Below are 24,757 nucleotides of genomic sequence, written 5' to 3'. Positions count from 1 at the left end.
CAACAAAACTGCTAAATTGAAATAGATTCGCAAATTTTAAATATTAGTTTTTATAAAAATTAAAAAAATTTGAATATTTGGCACTAATAATTTTTTTTGTAATAAAGTTCATCCAATATAATTAAACTTATAATTTAAAATTTCATATAAATTAGTTTGACACTATTATTTATAGGCAATCAGCTAAAATAATTTGAGTTAATTAATCAATTTTAGAAAAAAAATTATTTACTTTTATAAATTTATAAATTTAAACAAAATTCTTTCGTCATGTAAAATTTTAAAAATTACATTTTCATATATTAAAGTATTTATTATAATAGCCAATTTTTTTGTAATTTTTTAAATGAATTATTATAACTATTTTTTATATCATAATAAACACTACATAAACATTTCTCAATAAAATTATACTATATGCTTATAATTTTCCAGTAAAATTTAACCCAAATAGCTAAGGCACTCTGGTGCATTCCTGAGCTATCGACTTTGAATATCAGTTAGGCCAATACTTCAAGGGCGGTTTGAAAAATAAAACCTAACTACCAGATTTTATTTCCATCAAAAAAAAAATTCAATAAATTTTCAATTAAAAATTAACGCATACATTTATTGATTCAATAAGATTCCAAAGATATTTTGATAATATTTTATATATCTAACATTAAAATGAATTAAAATAAAGTTCGGTTGCCAGATTGCAAAACATCGATAAATCGGGTACCAAAATGTAAATTACCCAATTGCGTCTATTAGTCAAACTTGGAAAAAAGAAAAACAGGCTAGGGGCCTCTTTTCATAAGAGTTTGTCAAAGGTGGTGACTTTGATGAACCCAAAAAGTATTATTTAAGCCAAAGAAAGAGAAAAATAAAAAGAAAGAAATATTAGTCAAACAGTTCGTCCAGAGAAAAGCCAAAGCCAACCACATTTCTGAAGCTGGACCAGCCTCTCTCTTCCTGGGTATTTGATTTTTCTTTCATTCATAATTTCTTTAAAAGTTTTAATTTATGTAAGTTTTGTTTTGCTTGTTCTTTCTTGTATATGAAGTTATGAACAAGGCTGTTTTGCAGTTTATTATGTACATGTTCTTGGTTTCTTGATTCTTACTCTTGTTTTTCTGTTTGGTTGATTGGAAAATGTTTTCTTTTCTTTTTTGTGTAATTGAAATTTTAATGGAATTTAGAATTTTTCTGTTGTTTTAGCTGAAAAGTTGAGAGTTTTAATGGTTTTGAAAACATGGTCAACTCAATTGGTGGTATGAATTTCATTTGAAGACAAAAACTTTTTTGCCAGAAGTGGAACTTTGATTGCTTCTTGGTTTATAATATTAAATTCTTTGACAAAAAAACTAAACTTGGTCTGCTTAATTTGTTGTTTTAAGAGAAATTAAGCAGTTTATTTGGTCATGAGTGTAATTTTTGTATGATTTGGTCATAAGTGTATTGTTGTGTGCTTCTTCTTCGGTGATAATTTCTTGGTTCTTTGTCAATTCTCATACAAAAAATCATTTTTAATCATATATGTTTTGAGTTTTTTTAAGTTTGATTATATTATAAGATTGATGTTTCTATGTATTTTTTAGAAGTTTGAATAATTGTTTTTTGAGAAATTAGATTTCTCTGCACATTTTCCAAATATAGCTTCAAATGGACTTTTTATTAAATTATGTAGAAAGGAAGGAGAAGGAAAACCAATATGTTTTTTTACTGTTCATTTTAACTTTTTTATATTTGGTAAGTAAATCTGAAGGGATCTTGATTAGTTGTGTTCTCTGTTTTTAGTTGCAGTGCTAGAAGTTGACAGTAAAAATGACTGATAATGGAAGAGTGCATCCAGATTGTGCTAATGCGGCTAATCCCTACCACGAATGCGGTGTAGCTTGCCTGGAAAAAATAGCACATGGCCACGGACGGAAGGACAAGAAAAAGTCAGGTAGAATTCACTATTAGGATTTTGCTGTGTTATTTTTACCAACTTATTCTTCTTAAACATAATATTTTACATGAGATCTGCTAGAATATTAGAGAGATCCAGATACTTTCAATCCGTTTTTCAGTAATAGTATTTGCATCTCAATTCGACAATGATCTTGGCTATAGTTAAGTGCCTAACATAACAGCTGCGTCGATGATAATTAATGTAAAGACTAAGATTTGGTTAACCCCATGGGCCAATTGCCTTCTTAATTTATAAGATACTATAGCTTGTATTAGGCGGATGTGAAGCCATTTACGTTTCAATAGGTGCAGTACAGTTTAACTTAACTCCATAACCGCGTGCTAATGAAGTCGCTTATATTGTCTTCAACTTTTGCCTAAATTCCAGTTTTAGCATTTTTGAGCTCACACAATAATATGAGCATTGTCAAACACCTTCTTCACTATTTATCCAATAGCAGTTTTACCAAGAGAGTGTACAAAAGTATAATCCATGGTATAATGCGTTCTTTCAAGTTAATATCCTAACTGTTTTAGATTTAAGTAATTATTCTAGTGATTCTTTTGTCACCTTTCCCGGTTTCCCCTTCTTGAGGTTGAATTATAGGGGACAAAAACAGGATATATTGGAGCTTTAGCTTGCTATTGGTGTCATTGTTGTCTCTCTACTCTTAAGAAATTTTCTACTTTGCGGCCACGCTAAGCAGAGTATTTGAGAGGGAGGGTAAGCGTATTGGAAAAGAGGAGTCTTTCGGACTTATTAAGCCCTCTCATTTCGTTGAACATTATCTCTACTCTCTTATGCTATATGGATATACCATTAGGTGTCAAACTAATTAGCACATATGATTAGAAAAACACATCTTGCTCTAGATTCTTAGTCGTCCTGTCTATGGTTGTTATCTCACTCACTTGAATTCTTGACAGTTGGTACTTATAAACAAAGTACTGTCAACAAAATACTATGCTGTAATGATATTTATTGAACTAAGAAAGTGCTTACGGAGTCTCTAGTAAGACGAATATTTTTTATACACGGGTATAATTTGTTCCTTCTTCTTTGCTTAGATTATCACAATGGTAAAAATGACGCTGGGCTTAGCAAAACGATGAATGGAGGAAGAAAAGGAGACCCGACTTGTCCTAAAGCTTCTAATCCTTACCATCAATGTGACAATTTTTGCTCCTATAAAAATGCTGAAGCCTATCCACAGGGGGTTAATAAAAAATCAGGTTTTCCCCCTTTTCAAATGTTAACATTCATTTGATTTGGAATGGCTTTGGACCTAAGATGTAATATTCTCTTGGGTGTCAGGTGGTAATATAGCGAAGGACGACTAAAAGTATAAAATATTTTTAACAAAATGAGAGTACTTTGAAATGGCAAATGAATCAAGCTCTTTATAGTCTTATTGATGATTCCTAAAAGAATAGGATTTTGGGAACAAAACCTTGGTAATTATTATGGATACCCGAATTTTCGAGAAAGTTGTAATTTCTTGTTGTAGCTTAGGCCTAATTTATTAATTTAAGGTAGATTTAGGAAGTTAGGAATCTCTTGATCAGAGAACTTACTCGTAAAACATGCGTTTTCCGCTATTAATTAATAATCTGTACAATGCTTTATTCTTTGCAGCTAGGCAGGACTTTGATTGAACTTTTAAGTGAAAGGATGAAAATCTTCTACACAGCTTTTACTCTTTAATACTCTGGAACTGGTTCATCATTATTGCCTATTTTTATTGCAGGGTCCTTCATTGAGGCTTCTCTAAGCTTTGGAAGAAAAAAGAAGGGATCTGAATCTCAGCCGAGAACCCCTCGAGAGGCCAACAATATGTCCCCTGCGAAAGTAGTGTACCCTTCCGACTCTCCATCACCTCGGTCACCTTTTCCAGCCAAAAAGAAAGCTGAATCAGACAATAGTCAGTCTTCTTCTTCTTCATCTCAGCAACATTCGGACGAAAGTTTTTCTCAGAGTCATTCTTTCGATAAGGGACAAGTTCCGTCATCTGAAATCGTACCTGCATCTGGGATCTTAAAGGTTATTTTCTTATTCTTACATATATCCGCATACAAAATTTTATAATTCGATGTCAAATTGACATGGGAGACTTATTCTTTCTTTAACAGCCTGAAGCTCCTAAAAGTCCCAAAAGCCTTTCACTGGGTACTTTAACCTGTTATGCCATTGCACCACCACCCGGACAGGGGGACCGTGTAAAAGTTCCTGCCTCACCACGGGCAGCCTCTTCTCCTACTGCGAAAAATGATGGAATGTCTAATGCTCGAGGTATTGAGTCCCTGAACTTCACTTTCTCAGGCTTATCGCGTGCTACTGAAGAGAGTGACGACGAAGATATTTTATCTGTTATTTCTGATTCCTGTGTGTCAGTGGGGAAATATCATGTGCGAGCAAATAGTGCCTCTATTTTACAGTTAATTATCGACAACTATGGCGATATAGCAGCAAACTGTCGATTGGAATCAGCGTCTTTACGCACATATTACTTGGAATGCTTGTGCTCTGTGGTTCAGGAGTTGCAGTCTACTTCTCTTAGTCAATTAACAAAATCAAAAGTTAAAGAATTTTTGGCTGTTCTTAAGGACGTAGAGTCGGCACAAATTGATGTTAGCTGGTTGCGAAACATACTGAATGGACTGACGCAGGCTGTGGAGCTGAATAATAAGCAACAGGCCGCCGAGGAAGCGAAAACAAACTGTGATAATATAATCGAATCAACAAGGAGCGAACTACAATCCATGACGCAGGAATTATTTGAGAAAGAAAAAGAAGTAGCGGACACTAAAGCAAGAATCGAGGAGACGGAGGCTCACTTGAGGGAGCTTGAGCTCGAATCGTCTGAATTAAGTGAAACCATATTGTCATTAAGGTCTCAGGCTGATAAATTTAATTCGAAACCGCTGGGAGATCAGATCTTGTGATGCAAATGGATGACTTCTGTCTATTCTAATATAGTAGTATACTTGCAAAAGGTAATTGTATGATACAGTGTAATGTGGGTAATACTAGGCTTTGAAGTTTGTTATTTTTAGTACCTCAATAATTAAGTTGTATGCTAAATTGCTAATTAGTTCTACAAAACATGAAGTTGATTTATAGGGAGTCCTTTTTTTTTTATTATTTTGCTTTATGCAATATATATCAAAACCAACATTTCCCTTATTTTCTTGGGTAATGTATGTTCTATTTTATAACTCTATTTGACATAAGGTCTTTTTCCAATGGTAGATTTCTTGAATTCAAGTTCTATATAGACCAAATTGAATCACACAAAACCATCCATGAAATACCTCACACCAATTAGTTTGTGCAACATAGTATATAAAAATATTTTTAAGATACCAGCTAATAATCCGAAGTCTGTTTTACCTTCGTTTTCCGCATTTCTCATAATGTTTTTATTTTAGGTAGACTTATTACGGATAATACTATTATTGTTTTTCAAAATTTTACTCTATAAAGCATATGATAAAATACAAAAAGAATGTTGCGCACTAGATCTGAATATGAGTAAAGTTTATGAAAAAGAGTATGACCAAAATACATTTCCTTATCACTATAAGAATCTCATTATGAGTTGTTTATCTATGATATCTCTGTATTTTCTCATTAATAGGGAAGCTAAAAGATTTATAAAACTAGTAAGGATCTCATGCAAGGGGATCCGGTTTCACTAATTCATGGGGCCTGAGCTTGTAGAGATAGCCATATGACCTCTTTTCTATTTTTTTGTTGATGACAACATTCTCTCTCTACGGTTAAAAGTAAGGCCAAATATCGTAAAAAGGTCAAACCTTTCATAAAAGTTCCACAAAAGTCCTGACCTTTCAATTTTATCGATTTTGGCCAAAAACAAATTATTTGGTTTCAATTATGGCCAACTCTCAATTTGATTTCAATTTGCCTATGTGACGCCTATGTGGCATGTCAAATATTGAAAGGTCAGGACTTTTGGGTGAAACCAAATAATTTATTTTTAGCCAAAATCGACAAAATTGAAAGGTTAGGACTTTTGTGAAATCAAATAATCAGTTTTTGGCCAAAATCAATAAAATTAAAATGTCAGGATTTTTATGAAACTTTTTTAAAAGGTTTGGCCTATTTACAACATTTGGCCTAAGAGTGAATGTTTTAAACTCAAATCTGTAGTGGGGGGTTATAAAGCAGAGTTAGGTCAACAAATTAATATGGAGATGTTTAAAGTGTATTTAAAGTGAAAAATGAAAACAATAAGAAGTGTATATTTTGAGTGTTTATTCCACGCAACCGATGTGCCACGTTATTTTTACAACAAGCCAATAAGCATTTGCGATAGGGAATTTTTATTTATTTCTTTTTTTATTATTATTAAATATTTGCACATGACTAACACCTCATTGGTTTGTTACACGGATGACGTGGCGCAACCGTTGTATTGTATAATTATTCGTATATTTTATATGTTGCTTGAGAACGAACAAATAAAAATATTTATAAAGGAGGGATTCCTCATTTGAGTAATGAAACATAAAAGATTAAATAAAAAATTAAAATATATTAATAAGTTAAAATTTAAATATATATAATATGATAAAAATAATGATAAAATAGAAATCAAATTTGGTAAAGAAATAGAGAAGCCGTAATTATATATATAATATGACAAAAATAATAATAAAATAAATCAATTTTGGTAATGAAATAGAGAAACAGTGATTAAGGCCAAGGTACATGAAACAACGTAACTTTGCAAACAAACTTTAAAAAACTATGTACGCTTGAAACTTAAACTTTATAGGAGTAGCTTTGCAAAGATCAATAAAAAAAAAGAGTACCAAGGGTAATTTTCTCAATAATAAACCAGTTAAATCAAACCATGTACACCCTAGTAAGTGCTAATAGTTTGAATGATTATCGACCTATAGCATGTTGTAATGTCATACTTAAGTGCATTACTAAAATCATCTCAACTAGGCTTAGCTCCTGTGTTGGTTCTATTATAGATAAGAGTCAGTGTGCTTTTATTCCAGGGAGAAGAATCACTGACAATGTGTTGCTGGCGCATGAGTTAGTTTATGATTATCATAATGATAGTGGCCCTTCTAGTTGTGCAATGAAAGTGGATTTGAGGAAGGCATATGATTCAATAGAGTGGGATTTCTTAGAAGAAATGCTGTTAAACCTGAATTTTCCTAGGAGGTTTATACATTGGGTAATGCGGAGTGTTAGAACACCTACTTACTCTGTGGCAATAAATGGCTCATTGTTTGGTTATTTTAAAGGAGGCAGGGTGCTTAGACAAGGGGACCCACTCTCCCCTATACTTTTTGTCATAGTTATGGACTATATATCCAGATATTTGAAGTGCATTGGGAGCAGGATTTCATTTAAATTTCATAAAGGGTGCAATTTCTTGAAGCTTAATCATCTATGTTTGATGATGATTTATTTTTATTATGCCATGGAGATAACACTTCAGTCAGCTATATGAAGGAAGCTTTACTTCATCTTCAGTCAGTTTCTGGATTGAAAGTTAACAATGAGAAAAGTTCAATTTTCTTCTCAAATGTATCTGCTCATAACAGGGTTAATTTTCTGAACATTATGGATTTTGCTGAAGGGAAACTACCTGTTAAGTACTTGGGAATGCCTCTTATTTCAAGAAGACTCACTAAGACTGATAGTCAAGTTCTGATTCAGAGAGTTACAAGTCGTATTTCATCTTGGAATTTTAAGTTCTTGTCTTTTGCAGGTAGACTGCAGCTTATTCTCTTTGTTCTTATGAGCCTTCATTCATACTGGTGCCAAATTTTTATACAGCCTAAAGCAGTAACTCAAGAGATAGAAAGAATCTGTAGATCTTTTTTGTGGAAGGGCAATGCTACTGATAGGAAGTATGGGGGAATCATGGGATACAATTTGTACTTATAAGAAGGGTGGAGGTTTGGGAGTTAAAAAAGTTGAGTTATGGAATAAAGCTGCAATTATGAAGCAGATATGGTTCTTGCTTACAGACAAGTGTTCATTGTGGTCTCACTGGGTTATTCTGAAAAGACTTAGCTACTGGGGGATAACCAAACCATATAAGGCTTCTTGGAGTTGGAGGAATCTAGTTAAACTCAGGGAAATGGCTAAAGAGATCTTTGAATGCAAGATTGGCAATGGAGAAGATACTCTTTTCTGGTATGATCCCTGGGTTAATGGTAATTCTATTATTGATTTGTATCCTGTTATTAATATTACAGATGCAGACATTCCAAAAACTGCTAAAGTTGCAGATGTCTACAGGAATGGTACTTGGTATTTTCCAGATGCTATGGATGAGCAGACTCTTCAAGCCTGGGAGTTTCTAAGAAATAATTTCTCATTTAATTCGGAAGGGAATGATAGAGTTCTCTACAAAATTGACAACAGAGTTTACCATTAAAGTTGCCTGGTCTTACTTCAGTACTGGTTCTTCAGTATCTTGGGCAAAGCTTATTTGGAAGGCTCATATTGTACCAAGGCATAGTTTTATAACCTGGATGGTTATTCAGAGGGGGCTAAAAACCAGAGATAAGTTGTTCAGATGGGGTACAGTTGATAATCCTAACTGTAGCCTATGCAATTGTTGTGTGGAAACTATTAATCATCTGTTCTTTAGCTGTATTTTTTCCAGTGAAGTTTGGAAGAAGGTGTTATTTGCTTGTGCTATAAACAGACCTCCTCTGGTCTGGAACAGAGAAATTAGCTGGTTCACAAGGAAATATGGAGGCAAAAATACCAGCACCAAGATAAGAAGACTAGCCTTCTGTTCTACAGTTTATCATATTTGGCTAGAAAGGAATAATACTATCTTCTCAGGTAGTAGGCCGGATGTTAATATTGTATCTAAGAGAATTAGTTTTTCTGTTCTAAGTAAAAGCCATTCTAGATTAGATGGAGCAATTTCAGATTGCTGGCTGTAGCTTCTGACTGTTATGGATTGTTGTAATTGTTCTATAATTAATCTAATAAATTGGCAAACACCATCTTATTTATTGTACCGTACAAATACAAACAAAAAGTCTTTAAAATAAATTGGCAAATGCCATATTATTTATTGTACGCTAAAACACTAACAAAAATTCATATTTTAACAAACATGTAAAGACTAAAATTTAATATCTCAAAATAAAACACATGTTTGTAAAAATTAAAAAAAAAATCAAACTGAAAAACCAAACTGAAAATATCACTAATCGGTCTAAGAGCGTAGATTTAGATTTGATATTTGCATGTAAATCTTATGTTAATAGTTTAGGTTTAAAACATGAAGTAAAAACCGTGGTTAACCAATTAACCAGATTATAAGTAGTTCATAACTTTACATATTAAAATGCTTAAAACAAAATATTTTTTCTATTTCATATTCTTATTTGTTAAAAAAACATAAGTGAAGCTTTGTAGGGTTTTTTCCCAAATAATTCCTACGTAAAAAACTATTTCCCATTTAGTGCCTCCCGCTTGAATCCGCAAGTCATACTTGCGGATTCAAGCAAAAACCTCCTTAATCGTAATTAAGGAGGTCATTAACTGATTCCCTGTGGGAATCAGTTTGACCCTGACGGGTCAAACTGATTCCCACAGGGAATCAGTAATGATTCCCGCATGGGAATCAGACCTGTCTGATTCCCATGCGGGAATCAGTTCTGATTCCCATGCGGGAATCAGACATGTCTGATTCCCACATGGGAATCAGACTAAATGTATCCGCAAGTTTGACTTGCGGATACATTTAGATATATTTAGCACCCGGGTGTGCATTTTCAGCACACCCGGATGCCACACTTCTTTTAAAAAAAAAAACCCATTAGCTGCTAATTTTTTTTTTCAAAAATCCTTTCAATTTTTCAATTTAAATTTACAATTCTATAATTTATAAATATCGGAGCTAGGCGTTAACGACGGACAGCGTATCGGAGCTAGGCGTTAACAACGGATAGTGTATTATTGCTTGTGGACTACAAGAGGTTAGTAAATATTTTATTTATTTTAATTTATTTTAATTTAAATATAAATTGTTAATTAGATGTTAATAATTAATTTTGGGTTGATATTTTTAGAGTATTTATTATAACTGTGAATATTTAATTTAGAAATTAGTCAAATAATAAAAAATTAAATTTTTTAGTATGTTAGTTTAATGTTTAAAAAATTAGAAAATACTAATTGTGAAAATTATTGATTTATTATATAAAATTTGTAATGTAAAATGGTAAGTATTATCATTATTAAATAAAATTCTAGAATCAAGTATAATTTAAAAAAATGGTATGATTTAAAGAAATTAGTATAATAGATAATAATAAAAATTAAATACATTTTAGTAAAATGTTAGGGATTTGTAATTTTTAGAAAAATATTTGTATATAAAGAACTCCGGGTGTGCATTTTCAACACACCCGGATGCCACAATGTATGTTATTTATTTTTTTTAAAAAAACCTTTTTAATTTTTTGATTTGAATTTACAATTCTATAATTTACAAATATCGGAGCTAGGAATTAACAACGTATCGGAGCTAGGCGTTAACGACGGACAGCGTATCGGAGCTAGGCGTTAATAACGGATAGTGTATTATTGCTTGTGGACTACAAGAGGTTAGTAAATATTTTATTTTAATTTAAATATAAATTGTTAATTAGATGTTAATAATTAATTTCAATTGATATTTTTAGAGTATTTATTATAACTGTGAATATTAAAATTAAAAATTAGTCAAATAATAAACAAAATTTTAGTATGTTAGTTTAATGTTTAAAAAAATTAGAAAATCCTATTTGTGAATTTATTGATTTATTATATAGTATTTATAATGTAAAATGGTAAGTAAGTATTATCATTATTAAATAAAATACTAGAATCAAGTATAATTTTAAAAAATGGCATGATTTAAAGAAATAGTATAATAGATAATAATAAAAATTAATTACATTTTAGTAAAATGTTAGGGATTAGTAATGTTTAGAAGAATTTTTCTATTTTATTTAACTTTTAAAAATATTTAAAAATTATAATAGTTAAAAGTGAACTCATTTTTATATTGTTAATTAAATATTAGAAATAATTGTTATAATTATTTAGTGCTAGTAAAATGTAATTAAAAGATGCTTTGTATTTGAATTTGTTATCTTAATTTATGGACAAATATTAAATATAGATAATTAATTTTTTGTAAAAAAATGTGTAGTAATGTCGACACTCAATGTATCCTTTCTGATATGGTTCGATGGGCAAATTGTAAACTCCCCCCGTGGAGTAGAATATCACGGTGGTTGTCGAGTGGAGATGCCACTCAGTGAACGAATGAATTTCGATGAATTGGTTAACATTTGTAAAAGGGCAGTTTGTAGCGGACCGAACTCTACTAACTCAGAAGTGGAGATTACACAAATTTTATTCAGACTGCCTAAATTTGTAAGGGGTGAAGTAGATTCGTACGCACTCTTTTTAGTGCAGGACAATAACCATTTATTTGGAATACTAACCGAATCTATGAGATGTCCGAATCTACGAATTATGGAGTTCTACGTTGAGTACCGGATTTTGGGTGGAACTGAAATTTCGCTGGATAATTTGGAGTTAAATGAGTGGGCCTGCGATACGAGGATGTAAGTTTTGTAGTTATTTCAGTTTAATTTTACATAATTAACCACATTTTGACAGTGTGTTCGATTTTATTGTCCAGATCCACTGGCAGCCATATTCTGACGATATTCTCAGCTCGATCCCTCGAGAGTACCTCGATGGGGCACATCTCTGGCGTGCGCGAGTCCCACTCATTTACTACAACATTGTGGAGTGGCACCAGCCAGACAGGGTGCTTCAGCAGTTCGGCCTAGTTCAGCCTATTCCGTTGCCCCCCTTGCAGACTGAGGAGCTTCACAACGTCCGCTACCGGGGTTCCTCGAGCTTCGCATATGAGATGGACTACTGGGTGCAACTTTGGAACAATAGAAACGCGTTTGTAGTTCAGGGCCGGCAGCTTCAGCACCCACCCCATTACCATTCCCAGTACATGGACTGGTATAGGCGTCGATGCCGGAGATGGATTACACTTCAGGGTGCAGAGGCTGGCACTAGTGTACGTATTTTGTAAATTAAAACTATTTACATTTAATTAATTTTCATTAATAATACTAGTGACGGTTTATTGTATATTGTCACAGCGCGATTTGCAGGAGAGAACCCATGTTACGGGGGAGGCCAGTTCGAGTGCCGCTCGCAGGATTAGGTTTGCTGCACGAAGTTCTCAGCTTGCTACCATGGAGGATCGCAGGGACGTCACACTTCCCCCTCCTGAGCCAGCGGACCAACCATACCAGCTGCCTCCGCTCCCTCCCTGTCAGGTCGATTTAAGCTCTATTAGAGGGCGGCGTCGACAGCCACGCAGAATGCCTCCACAGCCCCGTCCAGAGCATGTGTACCCTATCCCAGAGCCATTATTTTTTCACACGGAGGTGGCGGGTACCTCAGACATACCGCAGCCGGACTACTGGGAAAGACAACATTACGGGTCAACCTCCGGGCCGACACCCCAAGCATCATATCCACAGGTTTGAGACAATTTAATATACTATTTCACTTGATTAACTCGTATTTTATGCTCTTACGCTTAGTGCTACCCGATGTTATAGTTTCAGGTCCCGCCTGCGTCGATGCCGTATGTTGACTCATTTTTTGGAGATACGACCTTTACGACCACACAGGATCGACCAGGGCCATCTGAGTCACAGGTTTGAGTTACTTTATTATTATTGTAGTTAATTTATAATTTACATTTTTAGTTTACAATTTAATAAGTTACGTTGTTCAGGTCCCCCCGGCGACGATGCCGTATAGTGACTCATCTTTTAGACATACGACATTTGCCAACACTCGAGATCCTTTTGCGCCATCTGATTCACAGGTTCGACCTATTTTATTATATTTGTAATTTATAATCTTCTATTTCAGTTTATAAATCTAATCAATTCATTATTCAGGTTCGCCAGCCGCCGATTCCGTCTTTCCATTCATATCTGGGAGAGATGGGATATACTCCACTAGGTACGCCGGCTCAGCCAGAGTCAGATCAGTCATGGCCTGCACCGCCGACGCATTCAGATGTCCCATGGCGTACGTCGACAGAGTCAGATTTCATTGAACAGTTGTTCTACTATCCCGCCGCACCTACTGCAGGACAGGCGTCATCGTCACATCAGTTACCACCTTCTGGGTCGCCTCAGGCTCAAGATCCTTCGCAGATGTATTTCTCGACTACGGAGCCGTGGTGCTCTGGTGCAGATCTGTCTGCTGATCCGTTTTCCAGTGATCGGTTTCAGCATTTTATGCCTCCTAGTTTTACACTGTATCCGGACATCACCTCGCAGGATCTGCGAGACACTACTCCAGCTCCGGTTATTGAACAGCCACACCAGCCTACAGCCGAAGACAGTGACGATTCAGAAGACAACGACGATTCTGATACTAGTGACGAGGGTGACAGTGGCGACTATAACCCTGTGACTGATACCTCACGTCACCGACGCACTCAGCAGGGTTATGACATGAGAACCCGCATGCGGAAACCGGCTCGATATCGTGACTAGTTTTAGTACTTGTAAACAATTTTAAAATAATATTGTTTAATATTTTTAATTTTTAATTTTTAATATTTTTAATTTTTAATATTTTTAATATTTTTAATTTTTAATATTTTTAATTTTTAATTTTTAATATTTTTAATAGTTTTAGTACTAAGCGTATTTAATTTTTAATGTTTAATATTTTTATCAATTTTAAATTAGTAGGTATTTGTTAAAATAGAATATTATATAAATTAATTTCTTTTAATTGATATATTGGGATTAATGATTGGGCACTAAATGCCCAATCATTAATTCCAATCACCAATCATTGGGAGATAAAATTGTCTCCCAATGATTGGTGTCAGCCCTTAATCACTCGATTAAGGGTTAATCACCCTTAATCGGGTGATTAAGGGTTTATTGCTTGAATTCGCAAGTCTGACTTGCGGATTCATGGGTCAATCCGCAAGTATGACTTGCGAATTCAAGCAAGAGACACTAAATGGGAAATAGTTTTTTAAGTAGGAATTATTTGGGAAAAAACCCAAGCTTTGTATTAGACTACAATTAATATTTGATTCTATAAAATTTATTTTAAAAAGTTTGTATCTTATGATTATATAGTTAAACACTGCATAATTAAAAATTCAAATCATTTTAAATGGTTAACCGGTTAAATGGTCAACCTTCTTTAATTTTTAATTTAAATTTTTTAATTTTAAAAATCATAATATAATAAGATTTATAAATACGCTAAGATGTAAAAAAAAATATGTATTTTTATTGTAATTTTTGAAGTGTAAATCTAGGTTGAGAGTATTGAAAATGGAGGTAGGACATGTCAGTATGTATTTGGTTGAGAAAAACCCTTCGTAGAGAGTTGAGCTTGTGGATTCAGTTGAGAAAGAAACACAAGGCAAAATTATTTTTTTGATTATTATTGACGTAAAAACAAAGCCGTCTTAATATTTAACGTTTCACAAATTGACAATAATTACTAAATATATATCCTCATATATTTAGGATTAACACTTTCCCTTGGGAGTCTGGAAACTTCACAACCCTATATATTTAATCACAATTAACAATTCTAGTCTCTACTCAAATCTACACATCTCAGGTTTTCATTCTTCTCCTAGGCTTACTTTTCTTTCGTAATTAGTTTTAATTCCAGCAATGGGGAATGCCTTGGGTTGCACGAATACGGTTTCTTGCTTCACAAGAAATCATGAACAAAACAGCGTTAATCCTGTTAATTCAGCGCTAATGGATCTATCTATGTTGGTTTTAGGTCACAGATTTGCTGGTGGTACAGACAGTACTGTATGTCATGGTTCGTATCAAGATTTACCAGTCGCGGTTAAAATTATTACCCCTCCGGATAAAAGTTCATCGTCAAGAATACAGACCCAATATTACAGAGAAGTTGGCTTTTTATCTCGTCTTCACCACCCTAATGTTGTAAAACTCGTCGGCGGGTGCAAGAATCGGTCTGATTATTACATCGTTACGGAGTACTTACCCGAAGGTTCTTTAAGGGTTTTTCTTAACAAGTACAAGTCCAATGGATGCCAGTCTCTCTCGTTTAGAAAACTATTAGGGTTTGCTCTGGATATAGCGCGCGGAATGGAGTATATTCACTCGCAAGGAGTTATTCATCGCGATTTGAAGCCGGAAAACGTGCTAATTGATCAAGATTTGCACGCGAAGATTGCGGATTTTGGGTCATCTTGTTTGGAGGCAGATTGTAATAAATCATCATCGTCGGCTAGGGTTGAGATTGCGGGGACTTACAGGTGGATGGCGCCGGAGGTGATAGAACAGAAAGGTGGCGGAACAAAGGCTGACGTGTACAGTTTTGGTCTAATTCTATGGCAATTGGTAACCGGAAGAACTCCGTTTGAAGATTTGGAAGGTTTTCAGGTTTTGTTTGCAGTAGTGAATAAGGATTTGAGACCTGTTATTCCTGAAGATTGCTGTCCTGCATTGAGAGATTTGATTGAACGATGCTGGTCTAAGAAACCTTGTAAGAGGCCGGAGTTTCGGTTGATCGTCCAGGTTTTACAAGAATTAGAAAGAGAATTTGATACTTGACGACAAGGAATTGCAGACAGAGACTTTTTTAAAAATTTGTTGCATACTAGTATTTACTTGTATGATTGTATAGACAATCTGTAATTTTTTTATACTTTATGAAGAATTTTCTGTTATTGTTTTTGGCCTGGTAATTTCTGATATGTTTTCTTGATTGATTGTTTGTTGTGTTGCAGACAAAGAGGAAATTCATTGTTTATGATTACTAATGACTATTCTTATTTGAATTGAAGATTAATTACAAAGAGAGAATCAAGAATGTTTCCAATCACATAAATAGCTTTGTAAACTTGATCAATAATTTTGTACTTCGGGTCAAATATTTTTGCATCCACAGAACTATAATTCTTTTACAAAATGGTAATTACTGAACTATAAAATAACAAAATGGTGACCAAATTAAAGTTTGTTTGTTTTTTTATAAAATTAGAAAGTTATAAAACGGTTGCCGAGCTATTATTTTTTCATGATAGGGTTATCATCTTGATGGTATGGATAATTATTTTGTAAGAACTTAATAATTTGATAATTATTTTGTGACTTTTTATAATTTGAAAATCGTTTTATAAAAAAATTACAGTTTAGTAATTTCAAAAATATTTAACCCGAAATTGATTATTACAAAGCTCTGAAAATTATATCAATATTTTGGGGGTATTAAACTAGCGAGTAACTTACTGAACTATCATTTAATTATAATATGTATACTATACTTTATTTAGTTTCTTTTTAATTACCGGAATCATATTTTTATTTTATCTTTCAAAAAGTTATTATTTAATGATATATTTAGAAGTATGTACATTGAGAAATACTTGTATGAACCAAGTTCGCCACCTAGGATTGTGAACTATCCACTTATCGTGAGACACGTGCCAATAATAATTGTGATAGCTAATCATTAAATAATATATTAATTAATCAAATTTTAACTATAATTAATGTAGTATAATTAAGGTAATATTTAATGATTGGTTATTATATTTATTATTGTCACGTATCACACGATAAGTAGATGTCTTATAATCCTATAAGGCGAACTTTTAAAATAAAAAATGTTAAAATAGAATATGAAACTTCTAAAATATGATGGAGGGAGTATTAATTAATAATTAAATTAAATATTTAAATTAAACCATTTAGATATAATTGATATAAATTATTAAATTTAACTAAAATATTTTAAAATATAAGATGTTTAAAATCATACAGATATGCATGAATCCGTTGTAGTTACTTTCCGATTTACAGATATCATTTTTTTTCCTTTTTTTCTCTGAAATTCAGCACTTTTTTTTCACTTTAGCAATGAAAAATCACTTTCCAATCTTGTTTTAGTGTCTCCAATGACATTACATTCTGCTAATAATACCCTTTTACTTCATATTCAAATCCCATTGCTTTTTGGCGGCAGTAGCCACGGTGGCTGCAAAAACAAAGAAGAAAGATTTGGTCTTTGAAATGGAATTTAGTAACAATTAATTAGTTCTCAATTATTGCCATTCGTGTATGAACTAGCATGTGTACTTGATAACAAGCGTATGCTTGTTTCTTACATGCAATTGATTCTTGGTTAAGAAACACACGAATAATTTTGTAAGCAATTTGGCAATGAGAATGGAAATTATAGAGGGAAATTCATGCTTAGCAATTCATGGAAGAACAACATAAAACCGTCGATAACCGTCCATCCGCTGCAATTTTCTGCTTTCTCCATAACCGGTTGAAATCAGTCAGTGAAGTTATCTACCGTTCATCCATACAACAATTTCAGTACAATTTCCGTAGAAAATATATAGAAGCGGTTACCACTTGGAACTTTGAGAAACGGTTACCAAGTAACCATATGATGAACAGCCAAAAGGATCTGATAGAAATCAGAGGAATATTAAATGAACAAGAAATGGCGATGTGCTCATCTTCGTCTTTATTAAACCGTCAGTAACCGCCGGTTGTTTAGTTTGTTGCATGCAATTTAGAATTTGCAATTATCTTCTACTATGAATTAAGGTATGCTTTCTCTCTTTTAATTTTTCAATTTATAACATACTAAGATTTGTTTCTCATCCACCCCATGCGGTTTAAACAACTATTATGGATGGCGGTTGACCTGTAACATATAAACTTGAGATTGGACGACGATTGTGCCGTGGTTTACTGTAACAACACCATTGGATGACGGTTGTGCCGTCCCCTTCTTCCGAAAATCCGCTGCCTCATCTTCTCTGTGGTCCGTTGCCGTTTCTTTCTTTTCTTTCGTCTGTTGTCTTGATTTTCCACCGCCGCCTGCTCTCCAACAAGTTAGTTATATTTTGTACTTTGTCGATGAAAAGTCACTATGAATTTTGATAACTGTTTGGTAGATTGCTTAAAACACATCAAGTAATTTTTCGTTCAACATATGAATTTGGTTGATTAATATAGATATAATGAATTTAACTTCTTTAACCAATTATTGATGGGGCTATGATTTTATTTGGTAACTTCATCAGCCTCTTGAAGGTAGTTTTCTGCTTTTTTTGGCTTATTTTAGAATTAATAAGGAAATGTAAAATTCTATGAAATTTCTTTCATGTTTATATGAAGATTTCACTTTCTAATTAATCAAACCATTACCAATTATCACGATTGACATTAATTTGCTCCAAATCTAAAAAATAACAGAAAGAAAACGGTCATGTTACACAATAATTATGTGCTACTTTTCTTGCCAAAATTTCTTGAAAAATTGGCTTTTCACAAATAAATTAAATATTAGAACTATAATTTCAGAAAAAACCATTTTCATGAAAGATTTAATAAAATTAATTTGTTTCTTACTTAAAAGTAATTTACAACACATTTAAAGTCTTTTAAAGTCAGTGGTAGTTACTTTCCGATTTACAAGAAGTAAACTTTATATGCAAGAATGAACCAATTAAACACCTTCTTTTTTAGTTTTCTTTATTAGTTCTTCACCTGCATTGCATGAATGTTTTGGACAAAATTTGTTTAATTATCCAGGCAGTAAGGTACCTTTTTCCTATTTTTTATTGTTTATGTGTTTGCGCTTTTTGTGGATAATAATTTATAAAATGCTCTAAAATTTTAATTTATGACCCAAATTATTCATAAACTTTAATTTACGAACCAAATTAATCAATAGCATTCTTCATTTTTTCAAGTTTCTACCTTCAATTTTATTATTCCTATTTGCTTTTTTATGATTCTGAGTTTCTTTTATTATTTCTTTTAAATAACAATTTAATTGACTCATTTTTATTTCTTCTAATAAATAACAAAAATTGGGATTTAAGTGTTTACCAATTATATGAGGAATTTTTATTGATTGATTTTTTGTATTATTAATCATGAAATTGCATAATTATGTGTTAGATATGGCTATTTTAGTAACCGTTTTTTCCTTCATTTTTCCTGTTCTTTTATCTTCAAGTTCAAGTTATCTTCTTTAACTGAATATTTTTACATGAAAATAATATTACTATGCATGGTTTTTGGGATATTTTATCTTTTGTTTAATAATTGAATTTTTTTACGATGGGTCTATTTGATTGTAATTAATTTATGAGAGTTTCTAATGGTGGCAGTTTTTTTGTTTTTAAAAAATCTGAAAATTATCAAATTGTCCATAAATATATGTATACTTATATATTATTTTTTACTCTATTTAGATTTCATTAATTATACATAAAATTTATCAAATCAATTTGTGAAGTTAAAGTACTCCTTGTGAGGTTAAAGTACTCCTTGTGAGGTTAAAGTACTCCTTGTGAGGTTTCATACTCCTTGGGAGGATATTGTACTCCGTATGAGGTTAAAGTACGTTGATAAAGGCCTCTACTGCAATGTTCAAGATAAGTTCTGATGCAATTATAATATAGTAACACTTATTGGTATGATTTGTATGAAAATTTTGAGTTTCACTTATTGGAGTTTTTATTGTCTTTCAGGAATAATATCACCCGAAGTTGTGAAGACAATGGAATAAGTCGAGAAAGATATTTCATCAATAATAGAAGTCATAATTTTATACCGTTCGCTTACTTTGCATATGTTAAGCGAATTTGTACTTGGATGGCCCATGAAGTGGCTAAAAAGTCCTTAAAGCCTCCTTTTTAGGAGTTATTATTGTAATATTTGTTATCTAGTTCTCACAAACATTATGTACTTCTATTTACCGAAATTAATACAATTGCTCCTTTGCCAAAAAAAAAAGTCCATAATTATTTTGTAAATAAACACTCTTGACTTCTTAAAATTGCAGATTGGAAACAGAAAAATCTGAAAATTTGTTCCTTCAATTTTTCTCTTGAAGCCAAAATTCTAATTCAAATGTATGCAAGTTCATTAATTTTTTCTCAATTGCACGATTACCCGTTCGTTATAATCTAGGGTTTCCTTTGAATCATTAAATAACATTGAGATTGAAAAACTAGGGTTTTGTTTTGTTTAGACTAATTTTTTCTGTTGATGCAATTGCAGTTGTAAAAAATGGTAGTTGAAGAGAGGAGAGTTCATCCCGATTGTATAAATGCATCTAATCCTTATCATGAGTGTGTTGAATTCTGCTTCATCAAAATTGCTGAATCTAAAGCTCGAACCGAAAAACTCGACCAGGGTAATTTATTTATTATCACTTTAGCTTCTTTTAGCTGTACATGCTCTTTTTTTTGTTGCTTGGTTATTGTAATGATGTTTGTAAATTGTGTTCTTGTCCTGATTGCTGTTCTATTATGCTATGATAGTTGTTGAAGATAAAAACCGGAGCATTCAATCTACTGCACTTGCTTCTAAGAAGCAAGTTGAGGAGCAGCAGCATGAGGAAAGACGGGAGCTTGGCCGACAGTCGGATGGTGATGATGGCGGCGACGGTGACGATTCCCCAGTCCAGGAGAATGTACAAGACCTATCAGAACTTACTGGCAGGCAGAAGAAATTGTTTGAGTTGAGGCTAAAGATGGTGAGTTTAAAATTTTCAAGTTATGCACATTAATTAAGTTTTAAGTTCTTGCTCTATTTTGTCTCTTTTTGTTGTGGGTATGTATTCATTTTAGAAAATACTGTGTCTGATTGTGCCTAAATGCAGAACGAGGCTAGAAAGGCAAATCAAACGGCAATGGTAGCTGAAAAGAAGAAAATGGAACCCCCGCAGGAAACGAGGGGTATATCCAAACAAAAATGGCTTGACGAGAGGAAGAAGAAGATTGGCAAACTTTTAGATGCTAATGGTTTGGAGATGTCAAATGCATATATGCTGGACACCCAAGAGGCAGCAGAGGCAAAATATAAGAAATGGGAAAAGGAGCCTGCACCATATAGTTGGGACGGTATGTTCAATTCTCTGTTTTTCTATTATGTTTTTTTTTTCATTATGTTCTCTTCTAGTTTTACTTTTGCCTGTTCAGATTTTTTATTCTTCTGCTATATTCAGATGTGCATGTATTTCCTATGGTAGCATTCATATGTTTGTCTATTCTTGCTTAGTGGTTTCTTATGTGTGTATTCTGATTCAAAATTCAAAGTATGGAATGATAAAGAATGTTTTACTTTCTAAGAAAGAAATCTTATGAACTTGCATGATTGCATCCTACCCCCATACGTGAAGGAGATTTGGTTGAGTAGTTTGATGATTTATTAAATTGAATTAGGACATCCTTTAAAGTTCTTTTTATGAAGGAAACTACAACAACCTATCCGACAGTCAAGTGTGATATGAAAGTAATTAGGACATGCTTTAATGTTCTTTAGGAAGGAAACTACAATAGCCCATCGATAGTCAAGTGTGATAAGAAAGTAGTTGTATTAGTATTGGATCATCATCGCATGTTGTACTCATACAAGTTTATTAGCTCATATACAGGCTGATACTATCAGATACAGGACCTTTCACGAACTATTGTATACTCTTTTAGGAGAGTTCGATTCACAGTGCTTTTTTGGTTAATCTGCCTGCTCATTTTTATCTAGTGTAACACTCAACTGTATCAAGAAAATACAGTTTATAGGTACCCAACTCTAACGAATACTTGTATTCGGAGTTGTTAGAGGTGTGCCTCGGGTGAGAGGCCCCTCTGGCGATGGCCAAGGGGACTCACCTGCCCAGAGGCAAGCCACATCACCTCAGGCCCCTTTTCCATGAGGTGAGGCGCTGGCCAGGCGCGCCTCAGTGAAAAGCAGGCCCTTTTTAACTTTTTTAAATTAAACCCTAATAATTTGCCTCGTGTTGTTGTATATGTTTAGTTAAAATTAAACTCTAAAAAAGGACCGTAACCTAATATCATTTTAACCTTGCAACATTTAAAATATAAACTCTATTAAAGCACACGTTTTGAAGCCAAAATAGAAATCAAACAGCAGCAGTCTGTCGGTCTCTTCTTCGAGACGTATTTTCTTCTTCAAGTTTTTAATTTATGTATAAACAGCTTTTAAAATACATTGGGTTTATGATCATCGTACTTTATATATATTTTACTGTACATTTTTTTCTTTCGGCGCCTTTTTTTCAAAAGTCAAGCTCCTCGCCTCGCGCCCTAGAACTCCTTGTCCCCTCTGCTCTCTTTCACCTTTAATAGTATTCCTCTTCTACTGATATTGGTGCTTGTCTCAGGTGTATATCTACTGTAATAATAGGCATCTACTTGCACTATACTATAAATGATTGCCTCTTATTGATACCGTATGTGAGATAATGTTTGTGGTTTCTTATATGCATATCTAGGTGAAGTCTATCATGAACTGAAACTGATATGTATGCTTTAACAGTATTCAATCAGAGGACACTATACAAGGCTTTTAAGAAAAGGTCAAAGAACATTAAGATTGACCTAGAAGAGTATAACAAAATGAAAGAAGCTGATCCCGAGTTCTACCGAGAAGCCTCGAGTCTCCAATATGGAAAGGTAGTTACTCTTCTGGAAATTATGCATACGAGTAAACATAGAATTATTAAGTCCAATGGAAATGATGTATTTTGTTTCCAATTTCTTAGGCACCAAAGGTCTCTGAAGAAAACATTGACAGGATGGTACAGGAACTTAAGGATCGGGAAGAGAAACGCAAGTCATTTAGTCGAAGGAGGAAATTTCATGAAGACAAGGATATTGACTCAATCAATGACCGTAATGAACATTTCAACAAGAAGATCGAACGAGCTTTTGGTAAATACACTCTGGAGATTAAGAATAATCTTGAGCGAGGAACTGCTTTGCCTGACTAAGGAATGTGCTTATTGCTTGATCAAGAGGGTATAGCCGGAGGATCGAAATTTTAATGCTCTACTGGTTTCTGCAAATCTGTAGTTGTTGCAGGTTCAGTGTAGTACGACATTATTGCAGATTGGGTTATGGTTGATTTGAGTAGTTGTTTTTAGAATCCATACTGAAGTTTGTTTAGTTTAACAAAAAGCAGTTGGAATTTTGAGTTACCGAAATTATCTTCAATTGTATATCTTCTACATGCCCGTTTGCTTTTCCCAAGTTTATCATGAAGTTACTAGTTTTGAAATGTAGAACCATAATTATTTCACTAATGTTTGTTGAACTTTACTACTGAGCTTTTGTCATTGGCTTGGTATCTTCTGAAAGAGGTTTGTTTTAGCTATAGACCTACGCAGGAACAGAATCAAGACTCAAGAAGGCAGGGTGAACAACTGATCCCCGGCTACCACTTGTCTCTTATCGTCCTCCAATTTTTTTCAGTTTATCCTTGAAAGCTATTTTTTTAAAATCTTTTATTTTATTTTTTCGTTCCGCAGAGTATATGCAACGATGATATGGGGATATTAAACTCCCTAGGTCACTAGGATTACCTCAAATTACAAAATGATCACTAAACTTCATTTTGTTACAAAATGGTCACTAAACTACGCCTTTTGTTACAAAGGGGTGTCACTTATATAAAACGCACCGTTTTCAAGCTAATATTGTTACAAAAAGAACACTAAACTTTTCATGAATTACAAAAAAGTCATTGAATTATATTTTTTATTACAAAAAGGTCACTGAACTATGTCCCTTTTTGTAATTTTGGTTTGTCACGTAAGCAAAAACATTGTGTTTTATATGAGTGACACCCAATTGTAACAAAAGGCATAGTTCAGTGACTGTTTTGTAACAAAATGAAGTTTAGTGATTATTTTGTAATTCAAGGTAACCTTAGTGACCTAGAGAGTTTATTATCCGATGATATGGCTTTTGTTCAACTTTCTTTAAAAATGGAATCTCTAGTTAATCTCTGCACTATAGTCTCAAATTTAGAAGCAAATGCAATCAGTAATTGAACACCGAAACATAAGAACTGCAAAAAAGTAAGACTCAACAAATTTTTTTAACATATACTAAAGTTGAAATTAATTGAAGACTGGAAATACATAGCAAGCAAAAGCAGGAATAGAAATGCGATGGTCTATGTCCACAGCATAGCCTTTATTTTACAAAGACTAAATTAAAAACTTAAGCTAAGAATTCCGAATCATGGTTTAGCAGCAGCGAAAGGGTTGATGGAAGCAGCAGCAGCAGCGGCAGCATTAGTTTTCTCTACAGCAACATCTTTAGTTCCCACCGCGTAATCTCTAGCAGTAACGCTTGCACCCACTACAGTTTCCTTAGTTGTTTGAGCTCCTCCAAGCACAGCATCTTTCGCCGTTGTCGCCTTCTCTGTAACGAACTGCGTAGCGTTCTGCGAGCCTTCGACGACGGTTTTCGAAACTGTTTGATAAGTGTTTTGAGCTCCTCCGAGAACTGCATCTTTCGCCAAGGTTGCCTTCTCCGTAACTAGCTTGGAAGCATTCTGAGAACCTTCGACAACGCTTCCAGAAACTGTTTGGAACGACTTTTGAGCTCCTTGAAGAAGAGTTTCTTTGGGCTGTGTATCTTTTTCCATGGCTCAGATATTTTATCTGCAATTTGTTGTCTTCTTATTTGAGAAGCTCAGGAAAGTTGTCTTCAGAATGCTCAACTTAAAGATTTCAGCTGAGCAGATATGGACCATGTAATAATGTGTGGACATGGTTCGTAGCTCATGACAGTCTCCAGCTGAGCTCATGACAGTCTCCAGCTCTAAAGTGTCAGTTTGACCCATTTACGACCACTCCCTCGCCCTCCATACACTGCTCTAAACTTTGTTAAAGACTAGA

The 24,757-nt window shown here is 33.5% G+C and overlaps 6 protein-coding genes and 1 long non-coding RNA gene across 11 annotated transcripts; all 7 read left to right on the top strand.

Annotated features, from left to right (window-relative positions):
• The first annotated feature begins 832 nt into the window (after positions 1 to 832).
• LOC126682766 (uncharacterized) lies at positions 833 to 5,122 on the top strand. Of its 4 annotated transcripts, none has more exons than XM_050378522.2 (5): positions 833 to 961; positions 1,783 to 1,933; positions 3,007 to 3,171; positions 3,687 to 3,979; positions 4,069 to 5,122. In XM_050378522.2, exons 2-5 carry the CDS (start codon positions 1,810 to 1,812, stop codon positions 4,879 to 4,881), a joined length of 1,395 nt encoding a protein of 464 aa, XP_050234479.1. In that variant the 5' UTR covers positions 833 to 961; positions 1,783 to 1,809; the 3' UTR covers positions 4,882 to 5,122. The 4 variants fall into 4 exon arrangements, with proteins under 4 accessions (XP_050234479.1, XP_050234482.1, XP_050234480.1 ...); XM_050378523.2 differs by having other exon boundaries at positions 842 to 961; positions 1,789 to 1,933; XM_050378524.2 differs by lacking the exon at positions 833 to 961 and adding an exon at positions 1,010 to 1,079.
• A 1,693-nt stretch (positions 5,123 to 6,815) lies between these two features.
• On the top strand, positions 6,816 to 8,886 carry LOC126681477 (uncharacterized). The gene is made up of 4 exons (XM_050377014.1): positions 6,816 to 7,209; positions 7,407 to 7,691; positions 7,831 to 8,284; positions 8,388 to 8,886. Exons 1-4 carry the CDS (start codon positions 6,816 to 6,818, stop codon positions 8,884 to 8,886), a joined length of 1,632 nt encoding a protein of 543 aa, XP_050232971.1.
• A 938-nt stretch (positions 8,887 to 9,824) lies between these two features.
• Positions 9,825 to 11,539, top strand: LOC126680158 (uncharacterized). Its single transcript, XR_007641066.2, has 3 exons — positions 9,825 to 9,930; positions 10,462 to 10,560; positions 11,151 to 11,539. It is a non-coding gene; the product is annotated as an uncharacterized LOC126680158 (long non-coding RNA).
• Positions 11,540 to 11,560: 21 nt separating this feature from the next.
• LOC126680157 (uncharacterized) lies at positions 11,561 to 12,718 on the top strand. Its single transcript, XM_050375214.2, has 4 exons — positions 11,561 to 11,571; positions 11,649 to 12,044; positions 12,130 to 12,516; positions 12,598 to 12,718. Exons 2-4 carry the CDS (start codon positions 11,886 to 11,888, stop codon positions 12,700 to 12,702), a joined length of 651 nt encoding a protein of 216 aa, XP_050231171.2. The 5' UTR covers positions 11,561 to 11,571; positions 11,649 to 11,885; the 3' UTR covers positions 12,703 to 12,718.
• A 61-nt stretch (positions 12,719 to 12,779) lies between these two features.
• On the top strand, positions 12,780 to 13,632 carry LOC130015457 (uncharacterized). The gene is made up of 2 exons (XM_056105668.1): positions 12,780 to 12,869; positions 12,946 to 13,632. The coding sequence occupies exons 1-2, from the start codon at positions 12,792 to 12,794 to the stop codon at positions 13,549 to 13,551; spliced, it is 684 nt and encodes a 227-aa protein (XP_055961643.1). The 5' UTR covers positions 12,780 to 12,791; the 3' UTR covers positions 13,552 to 13,632.
• Positions 13,633 to 14,638: 1,006 nt separating this feature from the next.
• Positions 14,639 to 15,741, top strand: LOC126682953 (serine/threonine/tyrosine-protein kinase HT1-like). The gene has a single exon (XM_050378745.2). The coding sequence runs from the start codon at positions 14,707 to 14,709 to the stop codon at positions 15,622 to 15,624; it is 918 nt and encodes a 305-aa protein (XP_050234702.1). The 5' UTR covers positions 14,639 to 14,706; the 3' UTR covers positions 15,625 to 15,741.
• A 4,106-nt stretch (positions 15,742 to 19,847) lies between these two features.
• Positions 19,848 to 23,206, top strand: LOC126683155 (uncharacterized). 2 transcript variants are annotated; one of them, XM_050378989.2, is made up of 6 exons: positions 19,848 to 19,958; positions 20,107 to 20,242; positions 20,370 to 20,584; positions 20,711 to 20,951; positions 22,387 to 22,523; positions 22,613 to 23,206. In XM_050378989.2, exons 2-6 carry the CDS (start codon positions 20,116 to 20,118, stop codon positions 22,838 to 22,840), a joined length of 948 nt encoding a protein of 315 aa, XP_050234946.1. In that variant the 5' UTR covers positions 19,848 to 19,958; positions 20,107 to 20,115; the 3' UTR covers positions 22,841 to 23,206. The 2 variants fall into 2 exon arrangements, with proteins under 2 accessions (XP_050234946.1, XP_050234947.1); XM_050378990.2 differs by lacking the exon at positions 19,848 to 19,958 and adding an exon at positions 19,983 to 20,000.
• The last annotated feature ends 1,551 nt before the right edge of the window (positions 23,207 to 24,757 follow it).

This window comes from Mercurialis annua, linkage group LG5 (assembly GCF_937616625.2).
Source record: "Mercurialis annua linkage group LG5, ddMerAnnu1.2, whole genome shotgun sequence".
Classification (NCBI taxonomy): domain Eukaryota; kingdom Viridiplantae; phylum Streptophyta; class Magnoliopsida; order Malpighiales; family Euphorbiaceae; genus Mercurialis; species Mercurialis annua.
Note: the sequence above shows the minus strand (reverse complement) of the source record. Positions and strands in the feature narration are given on the sequence as shown.

Bases quoted from the DNA above. Each gene is read 5' to 3' on its own strand.
- LOC130015457 (XM_056105668.1), top strand. From the start codon at position 12,792: ATGCCGTATAGTGACTCATCTTTTAGACATACGACATTTGCCAACACT. The intron at 12,870-12,945 runs GTTCGACCTATT...TTCATTATTCAG, and splicing joins TTGCGCCATCTGATTCACAG to GTTCGCCAGCCGCCGATTCC.
- LOC126682953 (XM_050378745.2), top strand. From the start codon at position 14,707: ATGGGGAATGCCTTGGGTTGCACGAATACGGTTTCTTGCTTCACAAGA.
- LOC126681477 (XM_050377014.1), top strand. From the start codon at position 6,816: ATGTACACCCTAGTAAGTGCTAATAGTTTGAATGATTATCGACCTATA. The intron at 7,210-7,406 runs GTTATTTTAAAG...TATGCCATGGAG, and splicing joins AATAAATGGCTCATTGTTTG to ATAACACTTCAGTCAGCTAT. The intron at 8,285-8,387 runs GTTTCTAAGAAA...GTCTTACTTCAG, and splicing joins CAGACTCTTCAAGCCTGGGA to TACTGGTTCTTCAGTATCTT.
- LOC126682766 (XM_050378522.2), top strand. From the start codon at position 1,810: ATGACTGATAATGGAAGAGTGCATCCAGATTGTGCTAATGCGGCTAAT. The intron at 1,934-3,006 runs GTAGAATTCACT...TTCTTTGCTTAG, and splicing joins GAAGGACAAGAAAAAGTCAG to ATTATCACAATGGTAAAAAT. The intron at 3,172-3,686 runs GTTTTCCCCCTT...TTTTTATTGCAG, and splicing joins GGGGGTTAATAAAAAATCAG to GGTCCTTCATTGAGGCTTCT.
- LOC126680157 (XM_050375214.2), top strand. From the start codon at position 11,886: ATGGACTACTGGGTGCAACTTTGGAACAATAGAAACGCGTTTGTAGTT. The intron at 12,045-12,129 runs GTACGTATTTTG...ATATTGTCACAG, and splicing joins GTGCAGAGGCTGGCACTAGT to CGCGATTTGCAGGAGAGAAC. The intron at 12,517-12,597 runs GTTTGAGACAAT...CCGATGTTATAG, and splicing joins CCCAAGCATCATATCCACAG to TTTCAGGTCCCGCCTGCGTC.
- LOC126683155 (XM_050378989.2), top strand. From the start codon at position 20,116: ATGGTAGTTGAAGAGAGGAGAGTTCATCCCGATTGTATAAATGCATCT. The intron at 20,952-22,386 runs GTATGTTCAATT...ATGCTTTAACAG, and splicing joins TGCACCATATAGTTGGGACG to TATTCAATCAGAGGACACTA. The intron at 22,524-22,612 runs GTAGTTACTCTT...CCAATTTCTTAG, and splicing joins CGAGTCTCCAATATGGAAAG to GCACCAAAGGTCTCTGAAGA.